Source organism: Furipterus horrens, unplaced genomic scaffold (genome assembly GCF_987537825.1).
Source record: "Furipterus horrens unplaced genomic scaffold, mFurHor1.1.pri manual_scaffold_10, whole genome shotgun sequence".
Classification (NCBI taxonomy): Eukaryota; Metazoa; Chordata; class Mammalia; order Chiroptera; family Furipteridae; genus Furipterus; species Furipterus horrens.
This window is the reverse complement of record NW_028327180.1, coordinates 90,597,444-90,618,776: the sequence shown is the minus strand read 5'-3', so window position 1 is coordinate 90,618,776 and position 21,333 is coordinate 90,597,444. Positions and strand designations below refer to the sequence as shown.

Sequence of the window (21,333 nt, the reverse complement as noted above, 5' to 3'; positions counted from 1 at the left end):
GTCCTTCTTTGTCTCTTTTTATTGTCCTTGCTTTGAAATCCATTTTGTCTGATATGAGAACTGCTACCCCGGCTTTTTTTTCCGGTCCGTTTGCTTGGAATATTTTTTTATATCCCTTTACTTTCAGTCTGTGTAAATCTTTTGTTTTGAGGTGTGTTTCTTGTAGACAGCAAATATGTGGGTCCTGTTTTCTTATCCATTCCGTTACCCTATGTCTTTTAATTGGAGCATTTAATCCATTTACATTTAAGGTTATTATTGACGTGTATTTATTCATTTCCCTTTGTACCTCTGTTCCTCTCCTCTCTTGTTTTTTCCTAGAACAGTCCCTTTAGCATCTCTTGCAATGCTGGTTTGGTGGAGATGTATTCTTTCAGTCTTCCTTTGTCTGAGAAACTCCTTATTTCACCTTCTATTTTGAATGAGAGCCTTGCTGGGTAGAGTATTCTTGGTTGTAGGCCTTTGTTTTTCATTGCTTGAAATATTTTTGACCATTCCCTTCTGGCTTGTAATGTTTCTGTTGAGAAATCAGTTGATAGCCTTATCGGAGCTCCCTTGTATGTTATTTGCTGCTTTTCTCTTGCTGCTTTTAGGATTCTCTCTTTGTCTTGGAATGTTGCCATTTTAACTATGATGTGCCTTGGAGTGGGTTTTTGGGGGTTCCTCTTGATTGGAACTCTCAGTGCTTCTTGGACTTGCATAGCTTTTCCTCTCATCAGGTTCGGAAAATTTTCTGTCACTATTTCTCCTATCAGATTTTCAATTCCATGTTCCTTTTCTTCTTCCTCTCGTATTCCGATGATCCTTAAATTATTTTTCCTAATGCTATCCTGTAATTCCCTTACATCTTGTTCATATTTTTTCAATCGTTTTTCATTTTGCTGTATTGTCTGGGAGTTTTTCTCTACATTATCTTCTAACTCACTAATCCGATCTTCTGCTTCGTTTAGTCTGCTTTTGACTGATTCTACTGTGTTTTTCAGTTCAGAGATTGTATTCTTAAGTTCTTCCTGGTTCTTGTTAACGATTTCTATGTCTTTTTTTATGCTGGTGTAGTTCTCTGCCAGTTCCCTGTAATTTTCTTGGAGCTGCTGGTAACTTCCTTGAAGGTTGTCATAGTTGATTTTAAGGATGTCGAGTATATTGAGCTTCTTTACCACCATTGTTTTGAATTCCATGTCTGACATTTGGGCTATGTCTATTTCGTCTATCTCTCTTTCTGAGGATTCCTCTTTTCTTTTCATTGAGGGGTTATTTTTGCGTCTTACCATGTTGGATTCTTTTTGTTTTTATTTATTTATTTATTTATTTATCTATTTATTTATTGGGGGGGTAGTCTGCTTTGACTTCCCTCCTTTGTGGTGTAATATTCTTTATCGAAGGTCTGGGAGTTTCAGTGGTGCAGTCTCTTTGATATCCTGAGCCTGATGGTCTTAAGTTACCCTTTATGTCGTTTGTTTATGCTGTTCGGTTATATTTCAGATGTTCTTTGATAGGATCTTCCTTCTGGCTACTTGGTTGAGAGTCACTCTATCTGCTTTGTCTTGAGTTCTTTTGTGGATATGCTGTTAAAGACATAAACACACAGCCCAGGCAGGAGACCCACACCCTCAGAAAGTATCCCCCACTCTATCCTGCTATCGTTAGCCAACTAGCCCGTATTAATATAAATGTAAAGAGATTTGAGCTTTTATACTATAAGAAGAATAGATACGAGTTGTTTTTGGGGAGGAAAAATATAATTTTTGATAGAGGGGTTGATAGATTAATAATAGTTGAGACTGTGCAAGCCAGTTAGTAATATTTACATTGTATGTTAAGAAAAATAGAAGAAAAGGATAGAAAAATACTTAGTATAGTAAGAAAGTGGGATTGTATTGTATTTGGGTTTATATAGTAATTATATTGTATTATTTAAAGTAATAGGGGGGCTAAGCTAGACACACAAACGAATAAACCACTATTAAAGAGAAAGGCTGAGAAGGAGAGGTTATATGCAACACGTTAGAGATAAAGTTTGTTATTATTGGAAGAGGTGGAGGAAAAACACTCCCCCAAAAAATCCCCAAGAAAATAGGAGAAAGAAAAGAAGAAAGAGAGAAAGAGAAGAAAATAAAAAATTTACCACAACCCCCCCCAAAAAACCCCAAAAGGTTAGCAAGAAAGGAACAAAGAAAGATAGAAAAGAAAGAATACAGAAGAAAGAAAAAAGAGAGAGAAAAAAAAAATTGAACCAAAAAAAAAAAAAAAATATATATATATATATATATATATATATATATACCCCCCAAAAACCCCCCCAAAAAAACCCCAGGAAAAGAATAAAGAAAGAAGGAAAGAAAAGAAATTATTAAGAAGAAAGAAAGAACAAGGGAGAAAAAATTTGGGAGAAAAAATTTGGAGAAAAAAAAAACGATGTTTTTACTCCGTTTTAGCCTTGGTGTGTTGCCTTCTTTTTCTGGGTTCGCAGCTGGTCTAGTGTGGCAGGTCAGAGGTTCTTGTTCTTTTGCCGGACTGGTGTGCGCACCCGGTTGCCGCTATGGTGCGCGCCCGCGATTGCCGGCGCGGCGCGCTACCTTGCTGCCCGCTGTAGCCAGTTGAGGTGCCCTTGCGCGTAAGCCCCTGCGCGCTCTGACGGCCCGAGAGTTTGCCCCGCGGTTGGAGCCCACTGCTGCCGGGCCGCGGTGGTTCCCCGTTCGTGCCAAGGTGTCTCTGTCCGCGCGGGCGGCCCGAGCGCTTTCCCCGGGATTGGCTCCTTCTTTCGCTGGGGCGTGGCAGTTCCCCGTTCGCGCCGAGGTGACCCTGCCCGCTCGGACGGCCCGAGCGCTTTCCCCGGGATTGGCTCCTTCTTTCGCTGGGGCGCGGCAGTTCCCCGTTCGCGCCGAGGTGACCCTGCCCGCGCGGACGGCCCGAGCGCTTTCCCCGGGATTGGCTCCTTCTTTCGCTGGGGCGCGGCAGTTCCCCGTTCGCGCCGAGGTGACCCTGCCCGCGCGGACGGCCCGAGCGCTTTCCCCGGGATTGGCTCCTTCTTTCGCTGGGGCGCGGCAGTTCCCCGTTCGCGCCGAGGTGACCCTGCCCGCGCGGACGGCCCGAGCGCTTTCCCCGGGATTGGCTCCTTCTTTCGCTGGGCCGCGGCGGTTCCCCGTTTGCGCCAAGGTGACCCTGCCCGCACAGGCGGCCAGAGAGCTCCCACTGACCCCGGGCTGAGGTGCTTTCATGCTCGCACGCTGCCCCGTGCCCTCAGTCCCGCTGAGCCGAGCTCCGGGAGTTGGTCTCTCGCCTCTTAGGGCAGGGCCAGGGACACTTGCGCTCAGTGGAATCGAGCTTCCGTGGGTCGCCGCCTCTCGCTGTTCCCGTGCTGCAGCCGCCCGCCTTCCCTCACCCGTCTGGGCGGGCACAAACAGAGCCTGCGCTAGTGGTCTGCTTTCCGGCCTGGGGCCCTGCGCCCACGGGAGCTGTCTAGGGGTGTCTGTGCACAGTCCTCTGCGTGTTCAGTGGGCCCTCCCTGTGCCCGTTGGGGCACTGATCTTATGTCCGTTGGGGAATGTCCGAGGGACGCCTGGACTCACGGCCCCGCGCACCTGGGCCAGTGAATGAGAGCACTTCCCTATGTGCGCCCCCGCGACCCAATGGTAGGGTTGAGGAGTGGATTAGCGCGCCCCTGCGCCTGGGCTCCTCCAGAACGGCCTACCACACCCAAACTTTCCTCCCGTCTCCACCATCCACTAGAGAAAAATATAAAGGAGAATTATGTTCTCTCTTGCCCGGTAGCACGCTGTCTCCTGTCCTTCAGCGCCAATGCCACTTGGTCGAGTCCCGTCTCTGCCAGCGGGCAGAGATCCGCTCTCCGCCTGACTCCTCTCTGGGGTAGCCTGTGGTCGCCAAAAATCCTTTGTGTGCTTCCCGCCACAGCTCGGGCAGCCGCCCCAGTCAGGAATCCCGTTTCGTCCCCTTTTTCTCCGCTATCCTCACTAAACAGGTTGTTCCCAGGTGGATTTTCTCTAATCCAGCAGTGCCTTGGCTCAACTCCCGCCAATGTCCAGCTGCTCACTGAGATGTTCTGTCTGCAATTAGACCAAACTGTAGACGGGTCTCCGGAGCCTAAAACCGCAACCTCTCCTCACTCCTCCGCCATCTTACCTCCCCTAAAATCAGTTTTATACAAAGAAAGACAATGTCTAACAAAATAAAGGGCTCTAAATGACATCACGATAATAAAATTTTGGGTAATATATAATAAAACTCTGCAATTTTGATTATAATATAGTTTATGATGTTTTCAACTAAACAAGCCTTTTTAAAATCATTAGCTGTTATCCAAAAGCCAGTATTTGCAAAAGCAAAGATTCAAGTCTCAATAGCTCTTCCAAAGAACTATATTTTTGCATCAGATAAAAATCATAAAAATCATGGCTCCTATGAATGAGGACTGCAGACTTCTAGAAAAGTTAAGGCATTGCTGAGCTGTGCTAGGGTTGATATGAATTTTCAAATTGAGGGCATTGCAAGTTCTTGGAAAAAATAATTTGTTTCTACTCTTTTTTTGGAACTCTGACTCTCTTTGGAGGAAATGTGGTTTATTCAAAATCATAAGAGCTAAGAGTCAACGGATTGGCCTTCTACTCATTATTACACTAGTCAAATAAATACCAGAAGGCAAAGAATTTAAGCAGTCTTTTTCATTGGTTTTGTTGCTTTTGAAATGGGGGTAGCAATACCTGTCATATTTCCTATCCTTGCAAAAATTCAACTGTTGAGATGCAGAAGTTCTTTGAAGAGATAAATGTGATATGCAAGTATAATATATACTGATAGGGGGGCGTGAGTGGGTGAGTTAGTATAATACTAATATTCACTGCATTTTGTTGCGTGCTTCCCTGTACAGCAAGCGCTGCTGGCCACCTACTATGTGTTTATTCATTGCAGTTATATGTGTGCTTACTAATCAGGACACGTGTGTTTATTCTTCTGTTCCCCGTGGGTTGAAAGTATCATTATTACAGAGGACATGTCTGTATTATACAGAGCCCCAAGCCCAGCAGCTGTACACTGATGAACACAGTAGGTGCTCAGTAAATAATCGTTGAAAGAATTGAAACATACCTCCTAAATGCACTATGCATTGATTGTGTACACTATAAATTTGCACAATATTTATTCCTTGAAACTGTTGGAATCAATGCTGTTTTGAAGTTGATTTTGGAGAAGGTTTTTGGAATTCAGATATGCTACGAAATCTAATTTGGAGATCATGTTTACGAATATTAACAAATTGATGACTCACTTCTTAATAATCGCTTCTCTTCTGACCAGAAACTCAAATATATTGTAATTCAAATGTTTTATATTGTGGGGAGAGTTTGATAACATTCAGTGCTATACTGATAAGTGATTTTTCTCTTCTTTTGCCTTCTCTTAGAGTGTTGTCCAGGGTTATGTAATACTATGATAATGTTTGAGAGAATGAGATTCATAATCAGATAAACCCTAGGTTCAATTCCCAGTTATGTTACTTCCTAGTTGCAAGACTCAATGCGAGCTGTTAATTTCTCTAAGCCTTTGATGCCTCTTGTGGGCCTCATTATAATTCCCTTATGAGTTTGTGGTGAGGATTAAATCTGGTAATATGCTCGAGGTATTTAGCATGGCACCTAACATATAATAACAGCCTTAGCTGTAGCTATTATCATTTACGTAGTTCATCTCCTAAACTTTATTCTTTCTGTTTTGTGTCTCTGTCTGTGTGTGTATCTGTTTTCTTTTACAGATGGATATACAACTGATGACATTGAGTTTTACTGGCGCGGGGATGATAATGCAGTAACGGGAGTAACAAAGATTGAACTTCCCCAGTTCTCTATTGTGGATTACAAACTTATCACCAAGAAGGTTGTTTTTTCCACAGGTTTGTATCAGGAAAGGGTCCTCACCATCTTTTGTAAGAAGGGTTCCCTCATTTCAGGACTGGGTCCCAGGGAAGGATGGCGACTCCAGAAGACTGAGATCTGCCCAGAGACCTCAGCTCCCCATCAGGCCTGTTGCTCATCTGCAACCCGTGGGCCTATTTTCTGGAAGACCCCCCCCCCTCACTCCACCCCACCTCCTACCCCCCACCCCTGCCAACACCGAGGCTGAGAGGCTTAGCTCTGGGCTCTTCATTTGCCAGAGACGGGACTAACTAGTTGCTCGAGACAGAATACAGAAAGAAATGAAGACCGGGGTCAGGGTTGTGCCGCAAGTTTATGCATCTCACAGATGTGATCGTAATCCTCTCAAATACACTGGGCACAACCAAGCCACAGTTCACTGAAGTCCGACCACAGTGCAGCTCCCTGAGAATGGGGGAGGAGAATTTCACACTTCCCTCAAAGGGCAGGATTTCTTTATGTAGCATGCCCTCCTGTTTTGGAACTAAAAACCTTGTGAGCTCTTGAGATTATCCTAAAGACACTGTCATCCTCACTCTTGCAGCGTTCAGGTGCTAGCTTGTTAAGCTTGGTTTCATCAGCACAAATTTTTAATAAGAAAGCTCATCAAAGTAGTCATTTGCTGCATCATCATTCAGGAGAAAATAATTAGCCCACAGGAATATTCCTCTATGTTTTCTGGGTGAGATGCATTCCCCAGCAGGCGTAGCCAATACTACAACTGAAAAGCCTGGTTTCCCCTCTGCTAAGGGTTCAGGCACTTCCTGTCCCTGCAGATGACTGCAGGCAAGAGTTGTATGACGTAGTAAAAAGAATACAGTGCCGCCCTTGCTTTTTAAAAAGAACAATAGTAACAGAAACTTTTCCTAAGCGTGAAGTATTTTGAATCCCTGAAACTGTAGAAATGAGTTCCACTTAAAATTTACTTTAATATTAAGACCCTTGGTTAAGCCCAAGAAGGCTAGACAAGGCTTTCTTTCGGTTAGTAAGAATTTTCTCACCCCTCCCACACACTCTATTAGTGTGAATCATTTATGTTCTAAGACTGCGTTCTGTTACATATATTGTCTAATGTATGAATCTCAGATTACCAGAATCAAAGGACCCCGCTTCAGGAATATGATCTCTTTGTTAAAGCTTCTGTAACTATTGCTCAGGAGTGGTGATTCTCCACCTTTGAGTGGGTCAGGGATCCCTTCAGAACTTTGATGGATGCTGTGATTTTAGAAAAAAATAATGCATGCACATGAAAACCTTCATAAAACTTCTGGTTGTTGCTGCACTACCTGAAATATAGACATTGATCCAAGATTTAAAATCATCCTTGGGCTTTATATCTTAGCCCTGGACAGACAGCTCATTGATTAGAGCTAGAGCATCATCCTGATATGCCAAGGTTGCAGGTTCGATCTCTGGTCAAGGCACATACAAGAATCAACTGATGAATGCATAAATAAACAAATCTCTCTCTCTCTCCCTCCCTCCCTCTCTCTCCCTCTCTCTCTCTCTCTCTCTCTCTCTCTCACTCCCCTTCCCTCTCCTTCTCTACCTCCCTCACTCCCCCTTCCTCTCTCTCCCCCACCTTCCTTCCCTCCCATCTTTGTCTCTGTCTCTAAAATCAATTTTAAAAAGATATATCTTTTACTATAATCAGAGTGTGGAGCCTTATTCTTATACACCAAAAAAAACTTACTGGATGAACTTGTTGAGAAATAAGAGGAGACATAAGGACTGTCCCAAACTGTCTTGTCATCACAGTTGTAGGAAATGAATATCTTTGACCCAGTATGTGAGGCTGAGCGGAGAAAACTGGGAGTTCTTTTAATTACTGAGTATGGGATGTATTCAACCCGAAGTAACTCCTGCTAATTAAAAACCCAGTGTTCTCAGATATCTTTTGCAGAAGGAAGTGTTCTTCACCAGGAGCTGAAATTGAATTTAGGAAGGTACACAAAATGTTTATGAGCCTTTAAAGGAAAGGATCCTACAAGTATTGATTGATAATGATAATGTTCTCAAATTGCCTTTCTAGGTTCCTATCCCAGGTTGTCCCTCAGTTTCAAGCTGAAGAGAAACATTGGTTACTTTATCCTGCAAACGTACATGCCTTCCATCCTGATCACTATCCTCTCCTGGGTCTCCTTCTGGATTAATTATGATGCTTCAGCAGCAAGAGTGGCATTAGGTGGGCCATTTCCTCTCTCCTGTGGAGTTGGACTTGTGTGTGTGTGTGTGTGTGTGTGTGTGTGTGTGTGTGTGTCCACACGCGTGCTCACGCAGACACACTTCCCTTACCCTGAAATTTGTGATCCCTGGTAAAACCAGACTGCACACATTACAAGGAATGACTCTGAGACTTTGGATGATCTGATTCAGCATTAAATCAATTAAACACGTATTAAAACTCTTTCATGTCAAAATTAGTTAACTAAATAGCTGTTGGTAATGCAATTAGTCCCATCATGGTGATATTTTTATTGCAGCATAGTTCATGTAATATTGCTTGATAAGTATTAAATTTGAATCTGTGCTTCCTTACCTGGGAAGACGTCCCTTCCATCTTTCTTTTTCTGAGCAGGAAACAGAGAAATGTAGTGTGTAACAAAGAGCTAAACAGAAAGAATTCTAAAGCCTAATGAATAGTTTGGCACAGCAGGGCAGGAGGGAGGAGAAAACCAAGCAAAAATTTTGAGAGATCATCTAAGATATAACTTATCTTATGCTTGGTTTTTCTTTTGTTATAATACCAGCAGAGGAGAATAAATTTTATTTCATGGACATTTTTATGTCGTTATTCCAGATATAATAGATTTATGACCTTTGACATAATCTTTATTATTTTGAGTTCTAGTTCCTTTAAATGTTGAAATGTTAACTCTTCTGTCATGAGTTTTCAATTCAATTATTACTTCTTTGGAGAAGTCATTTATTTATTCAGTCAGCAAGTATTTGTTAAATACCTTTGTGCCATACCAAATATACTAAGCACTGGGCATAAAGCGGTGCCCTGCTGGAAGTTATGTTCTAGCAGTAAAAGATGGACAATACATTGAATAGCCATATGAATTGTATTATATGGTAAGTCTATGGAGGGAAATGAGCGAGGTAAGGGGGAGGCTGGTGATCCCAGGGGGTGCTGATTAGTATAACCAGGGTAAACTTTATTCATAATTGTCAGTGGAACAAAGACATGAAGAGGATGAACAACCACAGTTACCTGGCTGAGAACATCCCAGGCCATGAGCATGTCAGTGCGGCAAGTGCAGAGAGAGTTCGGGAGTAGGGACGATGTGTGTGAGAGAGGACGGAAAGGTCATGAAGTGGTTGGGGGGCAATTAGCAAGGCTTCGCTCTTGTGCTGAGCATAATTAGAGTCATTGAGCGAAGAAGTAACGTAATCCGATTTCAATTTTATTTTTTATCTTTATTTTTTGTAGTACCATGATTTATTTTTTTTGTTTCTGTTGTTTTATTTCATTTCTTTTATAGTATTCCATTAACATTCAGTCCCCTTATACCATTCTCCCCCACCCCATGTCACTAAACTGTTGCCGATGTCCATGAGTCCTATTTTCTTATGGCTCAATTCCTCTACCCCTTGCCCTCCCCCTACCTTAGCGGTCATCCTGCTCTCTTATCTATTAGTCTCTCTCTCTATTTTGCTTGTTAGATCAGTTTGTTCATTAGATTCCACATATGAGTGGAATTATATGGTATTTGTCCTTCTCTGACTGGCTTATTTCATTTAGCAGCATAACGTTCTCCAGGTGTATCCATACTGTTGCAAAGGGTAAAACTTTCTTCTTTTTTATGATCAAGTAGTATTCCACTGTGTAAATGTCCCATAGTTGCCTTATCCACTCATCTACTGATGGGCACTTGGGCTGCTTCCATATCTTGGCTGTTGTAAATAACGCTGCAGTGAACATAGGGGTGCTTATGTTCTTTTGAATTAGCTTTTTGGGTTCCTTTAGATATATTTCCAGAAATGGGATCACTGGGCCTAAAGGCAGATTCATTTTTAATATTTTGCGGTATCTCCATACTGCCTTCCACAGTGGCTGCACCAGGCAGCATTCCCACCAACAGTGCACTAGGGTTCCCGTTTCTCCACATCCTCACCAGCACTTGTTTGTTGATTTATTGATGACAGCCATTCTGACAGATGTGAGATGATATCTCATTGTGGTTTTTATTTGCATTTCTCTGATGATTAGTGACGTTGAGCATCTTTTCATATGTCTATTGGCCATCTATACGTCCTCTTTGGAGAAGTGTCTCTTCAGGTCCTTTGCCCATCTTTTAATTGGATTGTTTGATTTCAGATATAAAGGGATCACTTTGGCTGCTGTGTTGAGTTTAGATTGTGGTGGTTAAAGGATAGAAAAGAGAAGTAATGACCTCCTATTTTGAGTCAAGTCCATGTCATTTAACCTCTGAAAATACTATAGATCTCCCCTTCATAGACCAATCACTATTATAATTTATAATTATTTGGTTTGTGATGTCATCTTCCTCATGGTACTGAAAGATCCTTTGGAGAAAGGTTCATATATGATTTTTATTCCATTATACGCCTATCTGTAGTGTCTCTCATAGTGAATGATAGCCAGTAAATATTTGCTGAATAAAGGAATGAATGAAATTTGCAAATATCTTATTATTTCAAACTAAAAATGTGTTGTCTGTGTTATCTATTTTATATCTGTTACAGGAATCATAAGTAATTTATTTACCGATTAAAAGAAATTTTTTAAATAATTTATGTTAACAATTACAATGTCAGAAATACCTTAAAATGAGATTTAGATAAATAGTAAAATCAGCATTGTCAGTTTTATGATATACATGATATACAGGATAATCTGTAATTGATACAATGAAGAGAAAAATGAAATTGGAAAATGTTTCAAAAAAGACTATTATTGTAAAAAAAGGTATTAAGACTGTAGACACCTAGCTCTGAAACAAATTCTGGTGATGCACAGAATTTATTTTTTCTGTATCTATTTTATGAGTATATATAAAAACAAGACAAAATTTTTTTATCTTATTAGAGAGAAAATTCAGCAAACTTAGATTCAAAAACAATATTGAAATGAAACAACTTCTGGGATGTGTTATTAGGCAGTGCTTAAGGAAACAGGTTTCTGAGTAAGAGATTCCATTTTAAACATTGACTGTGAACCCTCCCGTCTGTGCTACACTGACTCTGAGCTCTGCTTTCACAACGCTGGGACTTGCCATCCTCAGAACTTAGACCCCCGGTTCTTTTTTCAGCATGTCTCTGTTTATCCCTCCAATTATACCTTTGAGCAAAACCTACGCCCCACTGTTAGAGGTGCTTACAGGTGGGCAAATAATCATAGTTTTAAATGCCGTCACCTAGTGTGGCATTTTCCATAAGGATTCCTGTAATACTTCTGTAAAATTTACCTGTGTATTCCTTATGCCTGGGTGCCCAGTCTAGAAACATGAGGGTTAGCTTTTAACTTCTCTATTACCTCCAACTCTGGTTTCCAAATTTTTACAATCATTTATCCATATCATCTATATAATGCATTGATTAATTTTAGTAGTGTTGTGATTACTTTATTTCCCCTTTATAAGAGATTATTCTGAAACACTCTTAATGGGTATTCTTTATTCCTATCTTATATCCTCCTCTAATGGTCACACTGCCAGCAGAGTGATTATCATAAACACAAATTGTTCCTACATCTCTCTGCTTCAAGCTGATCACTGGCCCCACGGTGCCTGTCATTTCAAGTTCAAATTCCTCCTTAGGCTCTGTATATAGGGCTCTCTATTATGTAGCCCTTACTTAACCTTTACTTTCCTCACCGGTCTTCCCATCAAACTCTCGTGTGCCCACGTTGACTTTCTTGAGAGTCATGTGGTAAGCTGTCTATTTTCACCCCACAAAGCAAGCCCCCCTTTAACAGAAAGCTTTCTTCACCACCAGTGCCCTAAGGTCTAACATCACTTTTGACCTTCAGTCCTCGGTTGTCTGATGACTCCCATTTGTTTTTCAAAATGCAACTCCAAAAGTTCCATTTTCTGATGTCTCCCCTGCCACTTTACAAGTCTACTTGGGTTTTCTCCATATTCTCAATGCTCAGCCTACACATATGTCTTAATATAACAGCATTTAATTTTCAGCCCCCTCCCACTAGGTAAATAACTATAACTATAACAATGTAACGAAAGACACATTCTAAAATGATTAATATTTACTATAAACTGATGATTTATGCATCCCTCCAGGGCCTGTCACAGAGCTGGTATGTAATATTCATATATGCCCAGTAGGTATTCCATGGCACATATGAATAAAGAGTACAGTAATCTGCACAGCTGTGATGAGGGCAGCAAGGAAGTAGGAACATTATTATTCTAACTCTCAGTCTTTTCCAGGGATTACAACTGTCCTTACCATGACCACCATCAACACCCACCTCCGGGAGACTCTCCCAAAAATCCCCTATGTGAAGGCCATTGACATGTACCTGATGGGGTGCTTCGTCTTCGTTTTCATGGCCCTCTTGGAATATGCTTTGGTCAACTACATCTTCTTTGGGAGGGGACCCCAGCGCCAGAAGAAAGCAGCTGAGAAGGCTGCTAGCGCCAACAGCGAGAAGATGCGCCTGGATGTCAACAAGGTAAACGCAGAGGGCAAGCCCTCCTTGCTTCTTAAACTCCTAAAAGAATGCCAGCAATACTGGTTCAAGGTCTTGTTTAACAAATGGGAAAACCAATGCCGAGGGAAGAGAATGGGTCATTTTCCCCAAAGCATAAAGATAATTAGTGATGGAGGCCCAAATTCGCAACACAACATTCAAATGTCCTTGACCATAACACTAGGGTTCAAACCATAGTCATCTGAAAAACACCTTTGTGACTTCTTCGATGTATTAGTATGATGTGTACTATTACTTACTTTATATTTATTTAAATATACTTAGATTTATTTAAAAAGGACATTTCATATCACATAAAGTGGCATTACTTGCTAAAAGATCATGTTAAGTATAAATAAATAAAAATGTAATTATGTTACTAAATTCTAGGTTAAACTAGGTGCTGGGCCTCAGCTCTGCATTTTCTTTAATGTAGAAGGGAGATAAGCAAGTACGAAGGTGTATTTAAGATCTACCATCAACAAACAGAGACTTTCTCCTTGAAGTCATCAGAAGCACAGAAAGAGAAGTGGAGGGGAGAAAAGGATAATTTTCTCCTTAAGTGACAGATAATTACTTAGTGCCTTGTAGATGTACCACTTAAAACCACTGAAGCATTTGACTACAGGAGGCCACTATCTTGCTTAAGTGAGGCATGCTCAAAGAGAAGTTCCCACACAGTTGTAAACCCGGTTCATTCCTTAAGGCAGTGGCTCTCAGACTTCAGTGCCTGCTCAAATGGCTGGGAGGGCATTAAGAATGCGGACGCCTGGGTTTCCTCCCCAGAAACCCTAAGTTGATCGTGCTGGGGTACACCTGGGCATCCTAGTTCAGCGCGCTGCGTCTAGGAAAACAGTGATCCTTCTATACTCTCTGGAGCTCCTAACCATAGCATAATGATCCAACTGACATTTTAATATTTCTAATGTCAGTTTAATTCCAAGGATCGAACACTGTAAATAATGTCTGCTATTGAGTTTTATTTGGAGCAAATCCAGTGAAAGCTTCTGACTCACTAATGTCTCTGCACATCCATAGATCTGGTCATTGATTTTGGCCAATTCTCTAACCAAAGGCACTCTTTTCCTGGGAGATGTTATTTGTAATGATACAAACCTAAAGTACAGCCCTTGGAAGCCAGTGAACCACAGGTCTGGGAAACTCAGTTTCTTCCCAATGTCTGAGGTTTTTCTATTGAAAACTCTCAGTAGATTCCAAGGTAGCATTCTGGCTCTCTCAGGCTGTCAAATGAGAGAGTGCTCTTTAAACCCAATCTATGATTGTCCTGATACAGTGGCCTTAATAAATAAAAGAAAATAAATAAATAAAAACTATCTCATAGGACTGCCATTTGAAATGAGTAAATCAATTGCCTAATGCAAAGCTGACTTAATAACATCTGATCTTTTTCACTTTCATCTATCCTATTTTTTCATACCAATTTGCATTTAAATGACAAATTTAAGACCCAGAGAGTGGCAGTTTTACAGCAAACTGAACCTGGAGAGCTTCAGAGAGTTTTGAATTCAGTGTACTGAGATGAAGGTGCCCCGTAACAATGAAAAGGCTCATCCTCCTGGCTGAAGTTGGAAGCACAATTCAGAACATAGAATATGAGAGAACAACAGACATAAGTGGCGTTCTTCTAGTACAGTGGTCCCCAAGCCACAGGCAAATTTGGCCGTGTCTATAGATATTATAGACATCTATTTGTCAACACAGGGAGAGGGGTTGCTTTTGGTATCTAGTGGGTAGAGGCCAGAGATGCCGCTGCGTATCTACAGTGCATTACACAGCCTCGCCATGACAGACAATTACCCATCCCGGAATATCAGTATCACTGGGCTACAAACCTCTCTTCTAGTCCAGTTCCCTGTTTTTAAACATGAGAAGCTAAGGCCCAGAAACGGTAAGATTTTTGTCCTAGCCTTAAAGGACAAGTGGTTAAGACAAGTGGTGTCTCTGCTTTCTTTGTTCAGGAAGCGTAGCATCAAGACATCAGGAGTTATTATTTAGCACAATGTCTCTGAAGAAATATTTTGAAGTCAGTTGGGTTCAAGATTAACTCTCTATTTAATAGTTGTGTGACAACAGGCAAAAGAAATTCATCCTCGCTAACCTTCAGTTTCCTTGTCTGTAAAATAGGATCAATTCCTCTTTCATAGGTATTTTTATGAAGATTATTTGTACAATGTATAGAGAGGGTAACATAGTCTCCAGTACATGGTAAAAACTTAGTAGGTGGTAAATATTAATAAAATATTAAGATATTATCTACAGGAGACATTCCTTTTTAAAATAAAATCTACAGCCTCCAGCTCTGTTGGCGAATTTGCCTCTGTATTTTATGTGAATAGCATGTAGGATACAATCCCTTCTGTAAAGAGGGAAACATCCACAGAGGAATGTTTCAAGTCAGAAGTTGTAAAGTCAAAGCAGGGAAATACTTCATCAATAGGCATTAGCTTTAAAATCTATAGCAAATGAACTACTTCTTACTTTACCAATTATTTCTTCGGTCAGAATACTTACAGCTGTATTGATTAGAGTGAAACCAAAAGGTGATCATATGGCATTTCTTACTCCCGTAGTTCCTTTTTGAACGCAGCAGGAAGGGTTATGGAGATGCACATTGGATTCGGATTGCAGTGCTTTCTTTTGTGTGAGCGTCGTGAATAATGCCATTCTGTTTTTTATCAAGACTGTCCCTTTATTCCAACTGTAATTCTTAAGTTGTTTTTTTTTTTTTTTTCTAAGATTGGGCTCATATAATCAGCTAAGTATTGTTGGCTGCTCTGGAAAAATCAGTAGGGAAGAGATTGACTTTCATCTTCCTTCTGATCATTTCCTAGAGATAGAAGCTGCGAGTCAGGTGATCCAAAGTGGTTTTTATACTGTGCGCTCCGTCCTGAGGTCAGGGAGGAATGAAAAGGGAAGCGTGGCCACGTGGGAGCCCACGCTGCTTCCACAGCATTTGCTCACATTTTTTTCCATCTCTTCTCTGTATTCACTTCCTGTAAGTCTGTATTTTATAGAGTATCTGCGGCTCTTAACATGGTTCTTATACTGTCATTTAACTAATGCAAAAACTAAAACTCTTAAGAAAAGTCAAATATTCAAAGTTGCATAGGAAAGTTAAAATTTCTGAGGCTTGAGTTGGGTTTCCAATTCTTATCTGGTGTATGACCTACAGGGCTAACAAGTGAAAAAATAATATAACATTAAAAAGCTGATTCTACATCAGTTTAAATATTTAGTTCACCTGAAAACCACCTGTCTACCCATGAGCACTCATGACTGACAAGCAGCATCACTTTCACAGTTGCCTTCATGTGACACATTAAGTTGTAAAATACTAAGATTTTTTAAATAAACTTCAAACCAACAAGAGTTCTGCTGGACCTTCCTTTTCCCACATGTCTTCTGGAGTACTAAAAAATAAAAGAAAAATCTCTATCCTAGTACTAGAAGAGTCCTATCAATTATCCCTTGCTTTCTTCTATTTGTGTGTGTATGTGTGTGTTTTTTGTGTGTGTGTTTATAGAATTTGCTTTGGATTAATTTTACCCACTTTTCTTCCTTATGTCTTCAAGTTTTCAGCTCTTCTTAACTGATAAAAAAAATCACTTAAGCTTTGTGTTGTTTCCTTATTTATTTTTCTGCTAACAACTAAGTATATACATATTTGAAATTTTAGTTACTCCTGCCTTTCCACCATGTTGATCCTTGCATATCTGAAATTCTTCAAATAAAGCTGCTCCAAAAATAGCTCCGTGTGGGGGCAGTCTTTATTCTGCATGTATGGGTGTTGTGAGCCCCTGTGTTGTCTTTATTCATTGTGCCTAATGGATAAAGACACTAAGATCTTTTAAATCTATTTATTTCTAGTGCTTGGAATTAGTTTTCTTTTAAGTAATACATTAAAAAGATACAGCTAATTAGAAGGCCTATTCTCTGTGATCACCAGTCTTTCTAAAGACCAGTAGCATTTACCTACATCCAATGTACTTTAACCAGCAATCCTCCTCTGATGGCATCAGTCGACTTAATTGGCACATTCTCTACTTTGTCTTCCAGATTTTTTATAAAGATATTAAACAAAATGGGACCCAAAATCGATCCTTGTGGGACCCAACTGGAAACTTCTCCCCAACTAGACGGACTGCCAATTACGATTTCCCTCTGTATACGGTTAGCTAGCCAGTTTTTAATCCATTTACTTGTATTTCTGTTGGGGCCAATGGGTTTAGCCGTTCCCTTTAAAATAATGTATGTGGTCTTTGCAGGTGCTCTATGGACTTGTAGCCACAAAGACTTGGGGATAAGTTAAGTGTTTTTGTGAGACCCTAATGGGGTTTTCTCAGGTTTGCTTTTTTTAAGTAGAACTATGATGACTCTAAGCTTCACGGTTTCACTTAGTCATTATTGTTGTGCTCGAGAAAGAAACCAAGTGGACTGTACCTTGAGATTCTTGTTCATTTGCATTGAGAGGAGAGGGTGTCGTCACATAGTCGGGCATTCCTGAGTGTGCTCGCGCTTCTGTTCGTTAGCGGGTAGGTGGGGACGTGTACATTTCTTCTCTGGATTGGCACAGAACTCAGGAACCTGTGTTGTTATCCTAGATCATTAACCTGTGCCTAGGAGTTTTATGTTTGCACCAAGTCCTTGTTGCTTTATCATTTATTCTACAAATAAGTGTTATCTATTTTTGGCTAATAATCAGGGTTTAGTTTCTGAATCCTTGTGTTTGCAATACTTACTTGGCAAATTGTCATTCTTATGGGCATCCCTGTTGGAGGAGGAGGTGGAGGGGAAGGGTCATCAGCATTTTCTACCTTGTCACAAACTACTTATCCAACTCCAGGTTCTTCAATTTTCTATGTTGTGGTGAGGCAGCGAGTGATATTAAACGCTTGGGGATCTTTCTTATGAGGACCTGAGGCCAGACGAGCTGCCATTATTGTATCACCTGAGTATCATGTTCTTCACTAATTTTATCGCTCTGACCGCAGACTCCCTGATGTGCGTTGTTATTGCCCTTGGGGAGGGGAACAAGGACGGTTAACCTACTACGACTTTGTTTTGGTGTTTTACGTTGTTTTTTCACTTCTTTACTTGTTGTATTGCATATACTTTACAGAGTCTGATAAATGGGATCAACTAGATTCCAGGAGATGTTTGAAACTTTGTTAAATCACTGTTTTAGTCTTTAATCCCCTACATTTCCAGTCTCTACTGTGTCTGTTTTCTCAGGCTATCTGATTTCTGTTGTTGCTGTGGTTCATATTTTGAATTCTAGCTACTGTTTTTGAAATTAAAGAAGACTGACTTGATTGGGCAGTATTCTGGGTAGAATGCTAATGATTTAGAAGAAAACGTTTGACAGCTGGAGTTTGAGTTTATGATGAAAACGGTTTAATTTTTTCAAAATCAAAACCAAAGTATACTACATGATTGGTCTGATGACTGGGTAAAGTTACATGAAAATTCAGAAAATTCTCAGATCATGGGGATATTTGAAAGAAAATTTGTCTCTTTGGTGCATTAAATTGTTCTGTTGATGGCTTGAAAGAGTTAATGATACTCCCTGATGATGTGTTAAAGAGAAGGTTCAGTGATTTCCATTGAAATATGCATCTCAATGTCTTCTGCTTTTATACTTTCCTTTGTTGGGTATGTCTTTATTCTGTCCCTTGAGTTCTCTTTTAGGTTCATATTTAAAGTATGAAATACGGATGAGTATTCAAATCTTTGAATAATGATCCATTCAACCTGAAACATGTACAAGCATTAAGATGTATGTGACCATCCTCAGAGGCCTCAGGGAGCGCTGGGAAGGTGAACTGGGCTCTCATTCAGGCGTGGTCTTTTATGAACTGTTTTCAAACTTTCCATTGCTCAGGTTTCTCAGCTGAAAGCTGAAACGCTGATGTCTGCCTCATTGAGCTACGGAGAGGGTTAAATGAGATAATGAAGGGCCTTATACAGAACCAGGCCAAGAGCCCTCAATAGGTAGTTGCTATTGCTCTGCGGGCAGTAGCAGGGGCTGTGTATGTTTCTCAGGGACTGTTTTTAGTCCTGTTACTGTTTTTCTGATTGTAAAACCAATTCATGAACATTTTTTTTAAGTAAGAAAAACAATGAAAACCACCTAAAACTCCGCACCCAGATATAATCATTGTTAATACCACCTTTCATTCACGGCTAGTGACATAGTTTTACATAAATAATTTTGGTCTACTACTGTGTATACTTCTATTTTGCAGTTACATTTTTGTATATACATCATTTCTAATAGCTATAAGATGTTTTATTTACTTTATGTCCCATAATTTATGTAATGAGCACCTGTTGCTAGATATCTGCATTGTTTCTAAGAACTTTTCATTATAAACAAGTCTAAAATAAGCATCCCATTGCTGACATGTTTGTACACTATTGATTCCTAATCTATTTCTTAAATGGAATTTCTGAGTCAAAAAGCATGTGCCTTTGAAGTAGTAATACACTACATATTGCCAAATTGTTTGCTAGAAACTTTCTGCTATAGTTTACATACCTACTAGCACCATATGAGCGTGGCAGTGCACACACACACACACACACACACACACATCACCCAGCCCTTAGATGACAAAGAGAAAACTGATGTCTGACTGTCCAGTTGTCAAATTGTCAAATTGTTAGAGAAGCGGAGATAGAAGTATCCAAAACACCGTGTGTGATTTTTCCTCCTCTCTGTCCAAAAGACATACAGAATAAAACAGCAATAGAACAGAACAAAAATAACACCCAACTCAAACTGAGGCTCTGCAGAGGCAGAGATGCATAGGCAGAGCCAGTACTGGTGCGAGCAGAATCCAGACACATCTACTCAAGCTATATTTGAACAAATGGGAAGACTTTATAAAAAGGTCCACGTCAAAATGAAGCATCTAAACAAAGAAACAGCATGGCAACTATGAAGGAAAACTACCAATGAGTCCATTTCTCTCTCACGCTCCCTCCCTCCCCTCCTTGCACACACTGGACAGAGAGAGAGAAACTTAGCATGCAAAAGACAGATAATGACTTTTATTTGGAAAAAAATGTACTTTATGATAAATTAAAATTTTTTATAACAAAGGTTTTTGGTTTTGGTTTTGGTTTTTTTAACCAAAATTCAAAAGAGAATATGAAGCAAAAGGTCAAGGATGAGATGATAAACAAGAGGTAACTTAAAAGGCAAAAATGAAAGCAAAACAATCTTCATTGAAACTAATAACTAAATCTAAAATAGTCAGAAAGAGAATCAATATGACAAAACATCAGGGCATTAACACCAAGTTCAAGCTGCAGAAAATTATGCCAAACGTAGAAGAAAAGAGATGTAGAGATATAAACCACTTAGAGGAAACACAATAAATATACAGGAGAGCTACAGTGTTTCAAACAGGTAGGACCATAATGTTACTGAAGTACAGAATGGAGGAAAAGTGGAATAGAGAAAAAGCAGCCACGTGCCACGTAACCACTGGGGCCATGTCCTGAGAGGCGCATCGTAGGGGATTCGTCATCGCGCTAACACCACAGAGGGCACTTACACAAGCCTAGACGGCACGGCCTGCTACACACCAGAGCTGTGGCTCCTGGGGGACAAGCCTGGGCAGCGTGTTCGTGTTGCTCTACAAAAAGCAACACAAGGTTAAATCAAGCCCAAGAGAAAATGATGCAATCGAGAGATGAAGTAAGGAATGTGAGCCTGCTGTCGGCGAAGCGCAGCGTATTGTTTTGCAGCAAACTTTTTTTAAAATAAGTAGAAAGAGCACACTCAAAAATAATAATAAAAAGCATAATACAGTGAATACACAGACCAGTAACATAGTCATTTATTATCGCTATCAAGGATTAGGTATGCATAACTGTATGCGCTATGGTTTTATGCAGCTGGCGGCGCAGTAGGTTTGTCTACACCGGCGTCACCGCAGACGCGTGAGTCACGTGTGGCCCTAAGACGTGAGACTGGCTCTGACTAAGCGACAGGAATGGTGCAGCTCCATTATAATCTATGGCAGCTATTTTTAACCCTTTTTTTAATCTCACGGCACACATAAACTAATTGCTAAAATTCTGCAGCATACCAAAACTCTATTTTTTGCTGATTTGACAAAAATTGGTATGATTTTGATACATTCGCACTGGATCACTGCTGTCGCGTTGGCTGCTGTCATTTTTTTATTTGGCGATCTAAAGGGAAATAGTCGGTATTGCTTATTTTTAAAAGTCTTGCCACACGCCAGTTGAAAACCGCGGATCTATGGGATTATAGTATGTGGTCCATTGTTGACCAAAAAATCGTTTTGTGACACATGACTGTATTTAAACCTGCCATCAAGAACTAATTGTAATAATTATACTAATAAATAATCCTTGAATGCCTCCCCTGAGCTTAGACAGTTTACATAATATTATGTCATAAGTCCCTATTATTGCCCTATATTATTATAATTTTACAGATGATTAACTGACACCGGGAGAGAGTATAATTAATTTATGGTTAGACAACTAAAAATGGTTGAACAGCATATGACTAGAGGCTACACTCTCAACTACTATGCTATGCTATGCATTACATATTTATACATATCTGTAATGAAATTAATCAATAGGCCAAAAGGATATACTGGTTTCCGAAGTAAAAATTAAACAATCTCGTTCCCTCCTTATTAATGCCTTCTGAAATTACTA

General features: G+C 40.3%; 1 protein-coding gene across 2 annotated transcripts in view; it reads left to right on the top strand.

The window, feature by feature from the left end:
- The window catches only part of GABRB2 (gamma-aminobutyric acid type A receptor subunit beta2), a 193,812-nt gene that overhangs the window by 148,988 nt on the left and 23,491 nt on the right, over window positions 1–21,333 (top strand). Inside the window, exons 6-9 of one of the 2 annotated variants that reach the window (XM_090288538.1) lie at window positions 5,768–5,905; window positions 7,960–8,112; window positions 12,344–12,588; window positions 16,684–16,797. In XM_090288538.1, coding sequence (XP_090144664.1) covers window positions 5,768–5,905; window positions 7,960–8,112; window positions 12,344–12,588; window positions 16,684–16,797 — 650 coding nt within the window. The remainder of the gene's footprint in view (window positions 1–5,767; window positions 5,906–7,959; window positions 8,113–12,343; window positions 12,589–16,683; window positions 16,798–21,333) is intronic. The other variant, XM_090288539.1, reaches the window with a different exon arrangement.